Source organism: Cydia strobilella, chromosome 12 (genome assembly GCF_947568885.1).
Source record: "Cydia strobilella chromosome 12, ilCydStro3.1, whole genome shotgun sequence".
In the NCBI taxonomy this organism is placed as follows: domain Eukaryota; kingdom Metazoa; phylum Arthropoda; class Insecta; order Lepidoptera; family Tortricidae; genus Cydia; species Cydia strobilella.
The window spans coordinates 16,605,647-16,622,365 of NC_086052.1; the positions used below are offsets into that span (position 1 = coordinate 16,605,647).

Consider the following 16,719-nt stretch of genomic DNA (forward strand, 5'->3'; position numbering starts at 1 on the left):
CTTCGTCTCCGTACTGTATCTGTGTGATTGACCTCGCGACATGTAACCAAAAGTTAATCTACTGACCGAGCCTCAAGCCCATATAGATGAGGCTATCTTCACACGTCCTGTCTTCACAGCGCGACGTTGACAGCTTCGTCTCCGTACTGTATCTGTGTGATTGACCTCGCGACATGTAATCAAAAGTTAATCTACTGACCGAGTCTCAAGCCCATATAGATTAGGCTATCTTCACACGTCCTGTCTTCACAGCGCGACGTTGCCAGCTTGGTCGTCTCTGAATCGTCACTATCGTCAGCAACGTTCCACGTAAGACCTAAGCTCAGATACTGACCGAGCCGCAAGCCCAGTTGGATCAGGCATTCTTCAGAGCGCGCGTTGGCGTCGCAGCGCGACAGGTAGCCGGTGGCCAGCTCTGCTGATAGCTTGGATCCATGCTCTATCACGGCCTGGAACAAAGAAAAGACTGTTAGATTATGAGGAAATGAATGGTAGTGACTGATGAAGGACCTGGGTTTGGGTATTTATTTGTGTGTTTATCACAAATATTTGTTCTTGTGTTATGGATGTCTTCTATGTGTCGGCGGCCGGTCGTAAAATCAGGCCGATCGTATAGTTCCTATGTAACATTTTGACAGTACCTAAGTCACATAAATCCAATAAATAGTTACGATAGGTTTGCTTAGGTTTGCTTTGGGTTGCTTCAGATGCCCGAAGGGCAAACTGTCCAGATATAGGAGTCCCGCCGCTAGCGGGGCTCCGTCGACTCAGAAACCGAGGAAATGATTTTCACGATTCACGATATGCCTAGGAACTGCACGATCTGTCTGATTTTACGATCGGCCGGCGACAGTCGGATATTTTATGCATTGACGTGATACATCGTAAAATAAATTATTATAGCAATAACTCAATAAGGTGCGCGCATGAAAGAAGACGGAAAACGATTTTATGTTGGATTTTATGGTTTAATCGGCGATGGTAGTAACTGAACAGCTATTCAGTTTGTAACATACGAGTATCACTTCATATGTAACCTATCCCAACCTTAGGTATAATAAATATGTCGTAAAAACCCGTTGTGCTACTTGTGGGTGTATTGCTTAACTCGATATTTTTAGGTCTGACGATTTGTGTTATTTCAGTCGCAAAATAAGTGTCCCAATGCCTATATCTAAAATTTTCATATTTCCTATTTACCTTTATAAAACAAAACTGTACGAATGTAATTCGTATTTGTTCTTTATGACATGACAGCGTGATAATACTGATAATGATAATTAAACTGTCGGTCTTTATTAATAGTGGGGCGTTACGAAGTGACACAGAACAGTGTTTACCCAGCCAGGTACCGGCTGTTGTATTCCTTGTTGCTATGTATTTTTCATGTCAATATATGATGTCATTTTTAGGGTTCCGTACCCAAAGGGTAAAAAACGGGACCCTATTACTAAGACTCCGCTGTCTGTCTGTCTGTCACCAGGCTGTATCTCATCAACCGTGATAGCTAGACAGTTGAAATTTTCACAGATGATGTATTTCTGTTGCCGCTATAACAACAAAATACTAAAAACAGAATAAAATAAATATTCAAGTAGGGCTCCCATACAACAAACGTGATTTTTTTGACGTTTTTTGCGTAATGGTACGGAACCCTTCGTGCGCGAGTCCGACTCGCACTTGTCCGGTTTTTATTTAATGTTTTGGATTTTATTTAATGTTTTATTAAAAGAGCCCTTGAGGCCTACTTACAGAATACATTTTAAAATTTTGACACATCGCTCTTTTAGAAATGCTCGAAAACTGTGGAAAGCATAAAGATCTCCTGGATAAGACTTAGAGGGTAGGGGGAAATGTCCGAACTGGATGTTCCTATGAAACTTTCAGTAGGAGTAGCAGAGAAAACGCTATTTGCAAGCGTGTCATAGCCTCGCTTCACGCTTGGACGTTATTTACACATGTTCACATCAGTGTCAATCAAGTTCGCCAATTGGGCATCTTTCTGTGTCGCTCTATTACTCCAATTGGAGTAGGTAAAAGAGAAAAATGACCGCAATTTTCGTACTTCGACTTCGGTGTTCGCGGTAGGCGCTCTGACTTCGAGACGTCTCGATGATGATGATGCTAATATATTAAGACAAAGGTGTGAACATTACGTGAACAGTTCGTTATCATTATGACTCCATGCGAAATGCATATCAAAATTATCAAACGTTTAATTTATTTGCAAACATTTAAAATAAGATTCCGTGATTATGGCTTTTTCCACGTGTTCGAGTTTGTATTTTTATTACTTTACGCCAGGGACCGGACAACCCTTTCCGCGATAAAACCCTTTCAATGTGCAACACTTAAACACGGCTAACACATTGAAAGACTTTCCCTTTTGAACTGCAAGCCCATTCATACCCTTACCTTTGACTAACCCTTACCGAAAAGCTAACCAAAAATAAGGCTAGCCCTTAATAAGGGTTACCCTTATCTTTAAGCGCTTTTTATAAAGGTTTCCCTTTGCGTGAAAGAGACAGGATTAGTATATATCTACGTTAGTGTATGAAAAGGAAAGAAAATACGTGCCTAGTCAAAGAACGCCGCCGTCGCCGCCGACGATCGCTCGGATTCGAAGTAATGTGTGCTTTATGAACAAGGTAGAAGACTTAAATTAGCACGCTTATATGCTAAAAGGGAAGCCCTTTATAAGGCTAACCCTTATAAGCAATATGCAAGGTGTTGGTGAGCGGATGATAAGGGTTTTGTAAGGGTATTTGGGCTACCGATTACTCAAATGTGGTAGCTTTATATAAGGGTTTTTAAAACCAAAACAAAGGGTTTCGTCTGGCAAAGGGTATGGTGAGTTAAGCCTTATGCAATACCCTTATAAAACCCCGATAAGGGATAGCGGGCCGGTCCCTGCTTTACGCACTGAACTTCAATTTTATTTTTTTATTAAAATACATCCACATCATAGGTATATTAATATATAGGTACCTATCCTACGTAATGGTAACACTTCAAATAAATTACAGGTATGTCCAGTTACATTGCCGTATTTCAGTAGAATAGCTAACTGTTAAAACGCAGAACGGAGTCCGAGTAGAGAGGTTTATGACAGGACAGGGCAGATAAAGTTAACTGTTTATGACAATAATATCACGAGTCCTCATGAGCCAAATTGATAGTACCTATTGTTATGAAAACCAGAGCAGAATCCTACAATCTATACACATACTCGGATAGACCTGTTCATATCAAAACGATTAAGGGGCCAAAACTCGTGTGACCGGCCAAGGCTCCCATTATGCCCGCCGGTTAGTTTTACTATACGTACTTTTTAAGTCTGTACAGTCGCCATCAGATATATCGGAGCGGCCAAGGTGCTCACTCGTCTTTATTGTCAAGGCGTTAGAGTGCGTGTTCAGATATTGTGAATACCAATAGCAAAGTTAAAACGAATCAATCGAACCGTCGGTGCAATAAATTGCGGCGTTGTAACGAGTGTATGATTAGAATGGCATTGGCGAGCACAAACAGTGCATTGTTGCCAATACGACAGCCGACGTTAATGCGTCTACAGTCAATTGATATGGAAGGAATGGTGTATCAGTTATCCTCTAAAAACTCTAGAAAGAAGAACTTGTTTAGTGAGATTTTTGAAATCAAGACAAATAAGTACTACAACTGCCCATTTTTTTGTGACACTGATGACACACTTTTTAGGGTTCCGTGCCTCCGGTACCTCAAAAGGAAAAAATGGAACCCTTATAGGATCACTCGTGCGTCTGTCTGTCTGTCTGTCTGTCCGTCTGTCACGGCCTATTTTCTCCGAAAGTACTGGACCAATTAAGTTGATATTTGGTATACATTTGTAAGTTTGTGACCCAAAGATGGACATATAACGTAAACAAATAAAATTTAAACATGAGGACCACTTTTGGGGGGTAAACAAGAAAATAAAAAAATAAAGTTTTTCAGACTATATCGTGTTACATATCAAATGAAAGAGCTCATTGTGAGAAACTCAAATATATATATTTTTTATAATTTTAGGATAAACAGTTTAGAAGTTATTCAAGAAAATATACAAAAAATGACCATCCTCCCCCCCCTTTATCTCCGAAAATACTGGATCAAAAATTTGGAAAAAAATACACAAAATTGCTCTTTACCTACAGATCACAATAAAACCTATAAGAAATGTGTAGTCAAGCGTTAGTCGGACTTAATTACTTAGTTTTTGATCCGACCCCTACGGGTTTTTTAAAGACATTTCACTTACATTTCACATAAAAAATATATTGTTTAAATTGTGTAATGTACGGAACCCTTGGAACGCGAGTCCGACTCGCACTTGGCCGGTTTTTTATTGCTGACTGCACTATTTCTCATTTGCCAGTCTATAAAGTAATAAAAATGGCCAATTAGCTATCTACTAATCATTCCGCGAGCAAATACTTGAGTAATTCTTCTTCTTCTTCTTTTCCTGTTACCCCCTGCTGGGGTGTAGGGCCCGAATCTTGTCTTTCCATTGACTACGGTCTTGGGCAGCTTGGGTAACCTCCTCCCACCCCATCCCCATTACACCCAGTAACTTGAGTAATTAAACAAGAAAAAAACTAAAATGAAGTATAACTCTGTTATGCTCCATAACAATGTATGCATGATTCATTTCAAGGCACTCTGGTATAAAAATATTGCTTGTTGATTGACCTTTTGCTCCTCAATTTAAGAGCGATAACATTCATTGTTAATAGTTATGTTGATCGATGTGATTACGATAGTACTTGGTCGTGAAATACTTAAATATATGCCGAAGTTTTGATTTTACATTACTTTAACGCAGACACTGACATGTGTATAATAAGATATTTATGTTATGATTGCGAGAATAATTGTCCATTGTTTTACGTGTTTAATGCAGGTGTGTTATCATTATCACAGTTAAGTGTCGGACGTTTATGAACATTGTAAAATTATGCTATTGATGAGTGAGGCCTTTTTCATATAGGTACAGCCACTTCGTTGCGTCGAGCAGCAGCCAGAGTTGACTAGTAAGCCGACCTTCGAAAGACGCGAGTATGGCTCTCTCTATACTTCGCATTAGAAAGAACTTCGCAGAAGTAAGTCTGAGGTTCCAAATCGGGCACTTTTTGCGGTAAATATTTGTAGTATTAGGTAAATTATAAGTAATAATCATGGTACATAAGATAATTCCATTATTATTAACAATTAAAGAGCAAAGGTTGTCTGGAAGAGATCGCTTTTTAGCGACAAGACCGCCTGTTGTTACCTGGTTCTATTTTTCTTTAAAATATCTTTGTAGTTTTACATGTATCTGTATTGATACAGAATAAGTAATAGTATTATCATACAGAACGGCCCCGCACCGCCCCGCCCCGACTCGAATTACCTCGCCCCGCGACAGAAATCTGGCGGACTCCTGGCGTACTCTCAGTACTATTTTTAAGCAACTTACTCACACTATGACGCATGACGCGTGTTATACAGTTATACAGACGTGCCGTTCACACATAGAAACGCAAGTGATTTTTGATGTATAGCGTGTCCGCCCTGTGGTATTGACTAACCTGGAAGCACTGCAGCAGCCTCAACTGGGCTCCGCTGAAGCGCAGCAGCCGCTCGAAGATGTCCAGCTCTGACAGCTCCGCGCCAAGGATGCAGAGCCTCTTCTCCTGCAGCATCTGGAATGGACAGATACATTGGTTAGTCTTAACGAAACTAAGAACCACTGGCAACTAGGATAACTTACGTAGGTGGGCACGAAAGAAGTAGGAAACACCAGAGTGTGCAATATGAGTACCTATATTATTATTATTATACAGGGTGGCTAAAAAATAAGTGCATTCCCGTTGCTAGGGAGGTTTTGGGATTACACTGAGCAACGTTTACCATGGGACCAACCACGAAATCAAAAAAAATTTACCCACCAATAGAAAATGGAGCAGCCAAAATGTATGAAACAGACACATTTTTTTCGCGATTTCGGGTTGGTCCCATAGTAAAAGTTGCTCAGTATAATCACAAAACCTCCCTGGCAACGGGAATGCACTTATTTTTTTGCCACCGTGTATGTATATTTCCTTTATCTTGTCAATACGTTTCAAGTATCAAGATACAATTGAGTTCCTTTAATTACTAATTACCCTCGTCTTGATACTATTTTTTCTGATCCAAACATTCACGTTACGTACGCTCGTAGCGCTACGTAGCCCGTAGCATGTTAAAGTCCGCATGCAGCAAAAATTGCCTGTAGAGTTGGACGACAAGTACGACAACGTAATGAATGGTATTGTGATTGTGTTATTTTGGCGGCCGTGATCGCCATGACTGAAATCATGTAACCTATGACGCAGGCCTGTTTATGACTTCCTCATCGTCGCGATAATATACATGCTGTTATTGTAGATATAAGTATGTGTCTTTGTAGAGAGCTACAAGAGAGTGTCGTATGGATATTTTTCTACTCGTCGAGTATAATCTGTGTATTACAACTTCATATGCAACACTATAACCTTACTCTTTTCAACGTTGGATAGTCTATGGCACTTCCGACTCAAGCATAAGAATTTTATCGACACGGTTTAGTCAAGTATAAAATTTTTGAAAATAGAACTTCATACATTTCGATAAAATATTTCTTGTTTAAGGAGACTCGATTCAATGCAAATTAGCCTACTTAAACACGCTGCGTCGCATCTGCTTTGTGATTGGTTGGCCAACAAACACATTTTATTTTATGTTGGAGTAGAAACAATTGCTTCATAAGTCAGAAACGCGCATGTGACACCCTTCATATAGCAACATTCATACCCTACGAAAACCGCTTAGCGTTGCTTGTTAGTCTCCATAGGCTACGGTGGCCAAAATCGAGAAAAAAACTGTCTTAAAATTGAATTTAGCAAGAAGCAGGTACCAGGGCCTCATGAGTTACGAGGTGTCGTTGACCAACCCGCCGGGGGCGCTAGGCCCGGCGGCCGGGGCGCGTACGAGTATGAAGGTATCGCGGGCTGCGGCAGCTTGCGTATCTTAGCTGTATACTTTTGGTTTGTTTACCTATATGATTCTACTAGTTGAAAGTATTATTTTTTTGTCTCGTACAAAAAGTATTGTATACAATAGTGATATAATCAAGCTTTTCAATCTCGTACCTTAACTTAAGCAACTCAGCAAGCTTCGTTGCTTAAACACGGTATTCGACTGAAAAGCTCTCTATTATATCACGATTGTATAAAATACTATTTTGTGCAAGATATTATAGCATAGATGACTGCAAATTAAAGAAAATATGTGACGTTTTCAATCAATCAAAAGGACGCTCGCTTACCATGAGGACGAAAATTGCTTGTATCTTTATACGAAAAACTTGTCAGAGCGTCCTTATGGCAAGCGACAATGTGGTACCTTTTGCTTGAAAACGACACATGTCCGAGCTACACCAATAGCTCTTAAAAGTAATGTAATAAGTAAAGATGCCAGCCCAGGGCCATAAAACGCGCTCTTTTTTTTATATACCACGTCGGTGGCAATCAAGCATACGGCCCGCCTGATGGTAAGCAGTTACCGTAGCCTATGGACGCCTGCAACACCAGAGATATTACACGCGCGTTGCCGACCCTTTAAAAACCTGTACACTCTTTTTTTGAAGAATCCCATACTGTAGCCCCTCGGGAAAACCTCGGCAGCGAGCTCATCCTACAGCCGAAGCGTCCGCGGGAGGAAATTCCTCTTAAACCGCACAGTACCCGACCATTTAGGTGCTAGGGTGTGGGGATGAACACCCTGCCGATGGCGAGCGGTGCGGTGGTAGAAAGCGGCCGTTGGCATCATATCAAACAATTCTTCAGGGCACAGCCCATTGTACAAGCGGTAGAACACACACAAGGAGGCGAAGTCTCTCCTTAGACTTAAAGGTTCAATACCGCTTGTGAGTTTGGGATCGTCGAAGATTCGTACAGCGCGCCTTTGGACTGAGTCGAAGGGTCCAATCTGGCATCCAGGTGCTCCTGCCCAAAGGTTACAGCAGTACGCAGCAGTTCTACGGGGGTATTACCACCTGAGCGTGGTGAACGCTAATCGCAGGCAATTATGTGCGATTAACATGCGATATGCACCATAGTGTGACATCTAGTCAGAAGTCACCGACCTACTCTACTTTATCTATCACGGAACAATGGTGTTCCAGATATTTGGGAGGCGCGGAACTGAACCCAAGACTTAGAGAGGCCATTTTGACATTTTATGACATGTAAGATGTAAGGGGCGTATGGCGAAGCGGATGCTGCCCTTGCCCGTGTCATTGCGGCGCTTGTTGCTCTATTAAATATTAAATGTATACCTTTCAGCGGTATCCGAGGACGGCCATTGTCATAGGTCATAGACAAGTTATAATTTTGTTTTGTTTTAGGTGTTTGCAGTTGACTTTTTTAAGTAGCAGATTTTGTGAAAAACCTACCCGATCAGACAAAAACATGAAATATTTAGTATGTATCGGGTTCAGTGTTTAGGTTAATTGTACAAAAAACCGGGCAAGTGCGAGTCGGACTCGCGCACGAAGGGTTCCGTACCATTACGCAAAAAACGGCAAAAAAAACACGTTTGTTGTATGGGAGCCCCACTTAAATGCGGTGTAAATAGTTACGTTGCTTACATAGTTCTGATACTAACATTGTTGTATTGTAGGTACTCGTAACTTACCTTTTGTGTACAGTCACCCGAAATAATATGTTACACAACGAAGGCCGCAAAAATATCTGATACGATCTTATCTGTAGAGCCATAAGAGCGTGTCACATATTTTTGCGGCCTTCAAAGAGTACTTATTATTGCAGGTGACTGGACAATGTTATTGTATTAATCTAAAGGCCAATGTTATGCCTGTTTTGGTTGACACGTAACTCATGATATCGACATTTCGCATGAGAAGTCACGATGAACCATATCTGACACGATTTTATTTGCAAAACATTTTAACAAAATAAATTATAGAATCGTGTGATTTATTTACGCTTTTCGTTTTGTAGAACCAGAACCGATGTGGGGAACTGATTTGAGTAGTGTCCAATTATAAAATACTGTGAATTTTGCTCACGGATTCAATAGCGAGGATAAACCCAAGGGAGCGAGGGAGGCACAGCAAATTGTACCTAATACTACAATTATCGTAAATATAGCCCTCCTTGGTTAAGCACTAAACGATAGGTTTTCCTAGGCGACTAGCCTCGTAACAAATAGATCACTTTGCTAGCCTCAGTTTTGAGCCTATAGCTTAAGTGATAAAAATAAGTATTGGCAGCTACTAAACTTTTAAATTCATATTGCAACTTTGTGACAAAGTACCATACCTGCTGTAACACAAAACTGGAGTTTACAAATACATTGTAAAGGTATATCAGATAAGAAAGTTCACAATCTGTATACTTTGTAGTTTGTACCTACAGTTAGCCTCATGAAATATATGTAGCTGATAGTCTTCCAAAGTAACGTAACTACATTGTAAAATGCGGGCCGAAAATGATCCAATTGCAAAAAGCTTTACATCGTACAAAGTAGTTTTATATCCGCCGTTGCTAATTTAATATTCCCGATATAACTCTGTGTTCGTAGCATTATATTTATTAGAATTTAAAATAACATGATCAGTAGTTGAACTATACTATGTAACTATGCAACAACTGTATGATAATATAATTATTACAAGGTAAACGATTTCACAATTAAATCATTGTAAATATGAACTTATAGCTTAGCATCGCTCTAAAATTTTAAATGTCCGGCGGACTGATAATAAGTGGGCCCCTTAACATGCCAAACATTGGCAGGCTTTAAAAAAAACAGTGATTCTCTATCAAATAGCCACGTCGTATTACTTTTACGGTCACCCTCTTCCCATTATTAAGAATTAAATATAGATAGCGATTTGGAGTATATACCACTTATTTACAAGCGAGGCAAAGTTTTGCATGGTTAGGCAATGTTGAAGCAGTTGACGGTCCCGAAAAACTCATTAGTACGAGCCGGGCTTCAATCCTGCAACCCACGCCTCACCAACGCTAAGTGAAATGTTAAATGATAATTTCTCGAGTTCAGACAGGCTATTGTGAAGCAATTGCAGAACGTTCAATATCCTCAGGTCAACGCTCGCGCCACTCCGTTGCATCCATCATCGCAAAAACATTACAAAGGATCTGTTGCGGCAAGCAAGAAAGCATACTCAATTTCATGGTAGATGGCGCTGCGCTGCACACATCGCGCGCTACGGGTTTCCTGCGACCTATATAAGCGCGGCCATTGTCAAGCTTTTTACTTTTGCAATATCCTTCAAAGAAATAACATGTCATGTATACGCGTCTAATTTATTAATAATATAATTGTGTTGCAAATCGGCGTTTCAATTCTTATTTCACGTTATGAGGAACTAGAGTCTACAAAGTGGTCCATTAGAGCCGGAAATATAGTGAATTAGTGGTGAAAAACGAACAATCGCAGTGAAATAAGAATAATTTTGAGAGATTATAGACGTCACGCATCGAACATTCTAGAACAAAATAAATGAAGAAGGAACAAGAGTGAAAAAACAAAATACGAACAATGATAAAAAAAATACTAAAAATACGAGAAATAAACGATGAATGAATAATATTTACGAGGTTTCAGTGCATAAATACAATAAATAACCATATCGACTACCGCGAGAACAATAATTGAGTGATTTTCGTAAAAATAGTCGGCGCTTCGGTGTAAACATTGGTGTAAACAATGGACATAAAACTGTGAAAATACATCGAGATTCGTAATAATTTTGAAGAAAACGTGTAAAAACGAGCAAAGCTACGAACATTTAGTGTTTTTCAAGCCAAAAGAGTGAAGATTCAAGATATTTCGTAAGATTTTACTACATAACCTACAAAATGGATACTTACGTGTCGGAACAAGAAATTACTTACGAATTAATAAGAAAGATCGGGATAAACTTAAAGAAGCAAGGAAAATCACGTATTACGAAAGGCTATGTACAAGCTAGAATTGATACATTGAACGAGTATTGGCAGAAATTTCAAACAAACCATTTCCAAATCTTGAAATATGCAACTACGGCTCAGAAAAAGGAGCATAATTACTTCACAACCGACTTGTACTCCAATGGAGAAGAAGAGTATTTTGTGATTAAAGGAGAGTTATCGGATACTATCGAGCTATTCAACAAATCCGAAACTTTGAGTGAGCAACCGCAATCGCAACCGCAATACAAGTCAACGTCGGAAGTAAACAAGCATTCTACGCAAGAGGTGAAGCTTCCAAAAGTGATCCTGCCCCAATTCTCTGGAGATTATCAAGAATGGACGTCATTTAGAGACCTGTACACGTCGCTCGTTCATAATAAAACATCGCTGAGCAAGGTACAAAAACTTCATTACCTGAAATCAAGTGTCACCGGTGAAGCTGAACAATTATTGAAGCATCTGCAAATAACCGAGAAAAACTATGATGTTGCATGGGAAACTTTAGACAAGAGGTACAACAACAAACGCATGATAGTAAATACCATCTTGAATAGATTTATGAATCAAAAGAAAGTGTATAACGGCACATCTAGATCTATCAGAGAGCTACTCGATACTACCCAAGAATGCCTGAACAGCCTTAAAAACAACGACGTAAAGATTAACGAGTGGGATACTATCGTGATTCACATTATACTCAACAAATTGGATGACGAGACGCGCAAACAGTGGGAAGAGGAGATAAAAGCGCTACCTGTACAAGAGTTGCCGAAACTAGAGAAGTTTACAACCTTCTTAGAGACACGTTTCAGAGTGTTAGAAATGGTTCCATCTACAACCTATTCGAAGGACAGAGAGAGAGCTATCGTGAGACAGAGATCCTTTCTAACAAGCCCCGCTACAACTACAATACAGTGTTCCTACTGCAAACAAAACCACTTCACCTATCTATGCAAAGAATTTGCAAACCTAGATGTCAACAACAGAGTTCAACATGTCCAAAAGGAAAGACTTTGCTTTAACTGCATGTCATCAAAACATAATGTGAAAAATTGTAAATCCAGAGTATCTTGTCATCATTGCCAAAAAAGACATCATTCTTTACTTCATTTTGAAAACCAACCAACTGAGAAGAGAGAAAATCCAATACAATCTACATCGAGAGAAACCGCTACAAATTTGAGAGAAGAGACTACTACAAAACCTTCAGATACGCCAAAAATAAGAAACTACCTTATCACTCAGAGTCATACTGCGCTCATGGCTACCGCACTAGTAAACATTAAGACTGGCCATGGTATACAAGTTCTACGAGCACTCATTGATCCCTGTTCACAAGAATCATTTATAAGTGAAGCAACTGTCAAACAATTACAGCTGCGAAGAAAACCAGCTGATGGATTAGTTACCGGAGTGGGTCATATGTCAACAAGAATCAAGTCCGCTACAGATATAGAAGTTTACTCAAGGTTCAATGACAACTTCAAAGTCAACTGCACAGCCTACATTGTTCAAGATGTCACCGACATTATGCCTGAAGTCCCAATCAGTCCACAGAAATGGAGTCATCTGCAATACTTGTCACTTGCAGACCCAACTTACCATACACCAAGCAACATTGATCTACTACTTGGAGTTCACATCTACACAGACATTTTGATGAACGGAGTGATTAAAGGAGAACCAGGTACTCCCATAGCACAACAAACTCGCTTGGGATACATCCTGTCAGGAGGTCAGTTGAACAACAACCACATGAGAGAGTTCAAAAGCATGCATCTGAACATAACATTAGAGAAGATGGTAGAAAAATTTTGGGAGACAGAGAGATTAGAGTCAGAGGAAAACGACACTCTCACCCCACAAGAACTTCGAGCTGAGAACATTTATCAAGATACAGTAGCAAGAGATACAAACGGAAGATACATCGTATCACTTCCATTCAAGTGTGACAAACCTACTTTACCAGAGAATTCTAGAGAAATCGCACTGAGAAGATTCATGAGCACTGAGAGAAGATTAGAAGCAAACACAAAATTGAGAGAATCCTACAATGAGGTCATGAGAGAGTACATAATGTTACAACATATGGAATTAGTTGAACGAGATGAACCTATGAGAGAGCCAGACAGAAGAGTATACCTGTCACATCATCCTGTGATCCGTGAAGACAGAGACACTACTAAGCTTCGGGTAGTTTATGACGCTTCATGCAGAGGAGCCAACGGAGTAAGCCTCAACTCAGAACTGCTAATTGGTCCGTCACTTCTGGGAGATCTTCGAGACATTCTTATGAGATGGAGAACGCATAAAGTCTGCTTTGTCGCCGATGTCATCAAAATGTACCGGCAGATCCTTGTAAGAAGAGAAGACACAGACTTTCAGAGAATACTTTGGAGATTCAGCCCTGATGAAGACATAAGAGAGTATAGAATGCTAACTGTAACCTTCGGAACAGCATGTGCACCATTCTTAGCAATCAAAACCCTGAGACAGATAGCAATCGATGAGGCAAACACAGAAGATTATGCACAAGCTCGAGAAATCATCAACCATTCTTTCTACATGGATGATGTACTGTCAGGGGGAAATACAATAGAAACCGCAGTAGAGGCTAAACGTCAACTGACAGAAGTACTAAGAAGAGGAGGCTTCGAGTTACAAAAATGGTCTTCAAACAGCAAAGAATTCATAAACACAGTAGAACCAGAGAAGAGAGCGAAGAATTCTGAGATAGACATCAACAAAAAAGAGACAATCAAAACATTAGGAATCACTTGGAACTCAAACGAAGATACCCTCTTAGTAACAAACAAAATCAACACTTTATCTGAGCAGCGAGTAACAAAGAGAAACGTCTTAACAGTCATCGCTTCCCTGTTTGATCCAATGGGTTGGCTAGCACCATCTGTAGCCATGGCGAAAATATTTCTACAGAAGACCTGGTCAAGAGAATTATCATGGGACACAGAGTTACCTGAAGACTTGAAGACAGAGTGGAAGACTTTCTGCAGAGGCATAGAGCACCTGTCAGACGTGAAGCTTGAGAGATGGATCGGAACGACCAACAACAGCGAGTTAGTAGAACTGCATGGCTTTGCTGATGCATCAATGTCAGCCTACGCAGCAGTAGTCTACAGCAAAGTAATCCAACCAGACGGAGAAGTCAAAATATCACTCATCATGGCAAAAACAAAAATCTCACCGTTGAAAAAACAACTCACTTTGCCCCGTCTTGAACTGAGTGCAGCACTGCTACTGAGCCAACTACTGAAACACGTCGCTACAGCTATGAGAATCGAGCACAACCATACATACGCTTATTCAGATTCAAAAGTAACCTTAGCCTGGATTCTCGGAGACCCGCTGAAGTGGACAACATTTGTGAAAAACCGAGTCATTGCAATCAACAACAACATAGATACAACATGGTCGTACGTGAACACAAAAGAAAACCCTGCAGATCCAGCATCGAGAGGAGTCACACCTGAGAAATTAAAAGAACATACACTATGGTTTCAAGGCCCAACATTTTTACATCAAAGAGAATGGAGAAGAGAACACTATGAAGTAGAAGATACAGATCTAGAAACAAGAAAATCTATCAAATGCGCAACTACTACCTTGTCAGAGAAGACTCAGAAGACAGAAGATTTCATACTTACAATTTCAAAGAGATATTCATCATTGAGAAAACTCATCTCAGTCATAGCCTACTGTAGAAGATGGCTTATCTTAAAAAACAAACATGTAAAAGAAAACTTACCTCAATATGTAATTCATGATGAGCGAGAAGAAGCACTTACAACATGTATCAAGCTTTCTCAACAACTAGAATTTCCACAAGAAATCGAAGCTCTAAGAAATCACACAACATTGAAGAAAAGAAGTCGTTTACTGTCATTTACGCCTTTTCTCGATGACAAACAAATCCTGAGAGTTGGAGGAAGATTGAAACATGCAGATTTAGAGTTCCTGAGCAAACATCCAATTATCCTGTCCAAGAACAACGTACTGATACCACTTTTACTTAACGACGCACACAAGAAGACGTTGCATGGAGGCCCTCAACTGATGACTACATATCTTAGAGGAAGATACTGGCTGATTGACGCAGGAAACACTATAAAAACATACGTGAGAAATTGCTTTCCTTGTGCTAAACAAAAAGCAAAGACAGTAACTCAACTGATGGGTGACTTACCTGAGATACGAGTGAAGCCGTCAAGAGCGTTCCTTACAACTGGTGTAGATTTCGCAGGTCCAGTAAACGTGCGCATGAGCCCTGGACGAGGAACAAAGACTTTCAAAGCATATATAAGCATCTTCATCTGCATGGTAACTAAAGCAATACATATAGAATGTGTGAGCAACATGTCTATGGAAGCGTTCATGGCAGCATTTAGAAGATTTACATCACGAAGAGGATTCGTCAAGGAGATGTGGAGTGACCACGGGACTAACTTCATTTCCTCGAGCAAAGAAATACTAGAGACTTGGAGACTTGGCAAGTCAACAATCCCCGTTGAACTAGCAGCCCTACTAGATACAGAAGGCACCAAGTGGAAGTTCATCCCTCCTGGATCACCAAACCATGGCGGATTGTGGGAGGCCGGAGTCAAGAGTATCAAGTTTCATCTTAAGAGAACTCTCGGAGACGCTACACCTACCTTCGAAGAATTTACAACTCTTTTGAACCAGGTCGAGGCTTGTCTGAACTCAAGACCTTTATCACCACTGAGCGATCATCCTGATGACCTAGAGCCGCTGACACCAGCACATTTTCTTGTCGGAGAACCGTTAGTCACCATCCCGGAGAGAGATTTAACACAACATAAGACAAATTCATTATCAAGATGGCAAAACATTCAGAAAATGCTACAAAGAGATTGTTAAACAGTATAACTATTTTGCCTATAGCCAAGCCAAACATGAAAAAGCCTAAGTAAAGATCGTATGTACCTATTTCTGACATTGAGTAATTTATACCCCGAGACCGACCTCGTCCACTGGAGGGTTTGGTCTTTCTCTCTACATCTGACGACTAAAGGCGGGATGCCGGGATTTTTGTGAGTGTCGCACACTGGTGGATTCCCGGCTTAATGCGTACATTGCAGATTATTTACTAATTATATTGTGACCACTTAAGACAAATCAAAATATTTACTAACATAATTTGATTTGTTACCTAGTTGTATTGAGTTGAGCAATTTGTGGACGAGTCGCTCAGGGTTCTATATTAGATCCATGTTGATCCAACTTTCTTCATAGCCGACAATTTTTCTTCAAGATAATTTTAAATAAGTTACAACTTTGGTCGTTTTTTTTTACGGACGATAATTGAATTGTAGATTTAATTTAAACATGTTCATATTTAAATTTAAGCAATCCAAGGTAAGATTTTTAACAACCATATTAACACGAAAATTAAGCTTTAAATAGCATGAGTACAAAATAACATATTTTAGGCGCCGAAATGAAACTCCGTATTTACAAAGGTAATAAATATAGGTACTTAGTAATCTATAAACTACATAAACTAATAAGTCACACAATAAGGCGTCTTCTCAAAAACCTTGAGCGAGCCGACGATGGTACGTACAGTCGAAGGCAAAAATATCGATCCAGACAAAGTGCTCAAAAATATGTGAACACGACTTTATTGTCCAAGGTGTAAGATCGTTTACACATATTTTTGAAA

At 39.9% G+C, this 16,719-nt stretch overlaps 1 protein-coding gene across 1 annotated transcript in view; it reads right to left on the bottom strand.

Moving 5' to 3' along the window:
- LOC134746299 (amyloid protein-binding protein 2) overlaps positions 1-16,719 on the bottom strand; it is a 75,546-nt gene that overhangs the window by 16,115 nt on the left and 42,712 nt on the right. The window contains exons 2-3 of the mRNA XM_063680675.1: positions 5,586-5,699; positions 335-449 (exon numbers count right to left, since the gene is read on the bottom strand). Coding sequence (XP_063536745.1) covers positions 335-449; positions 5,586-5,699 — 229 coding nt within the window. The remainder of the gene's footprint in view (positions 1-334; positions 450-5,585; positions 5,700-16,719) is intronic.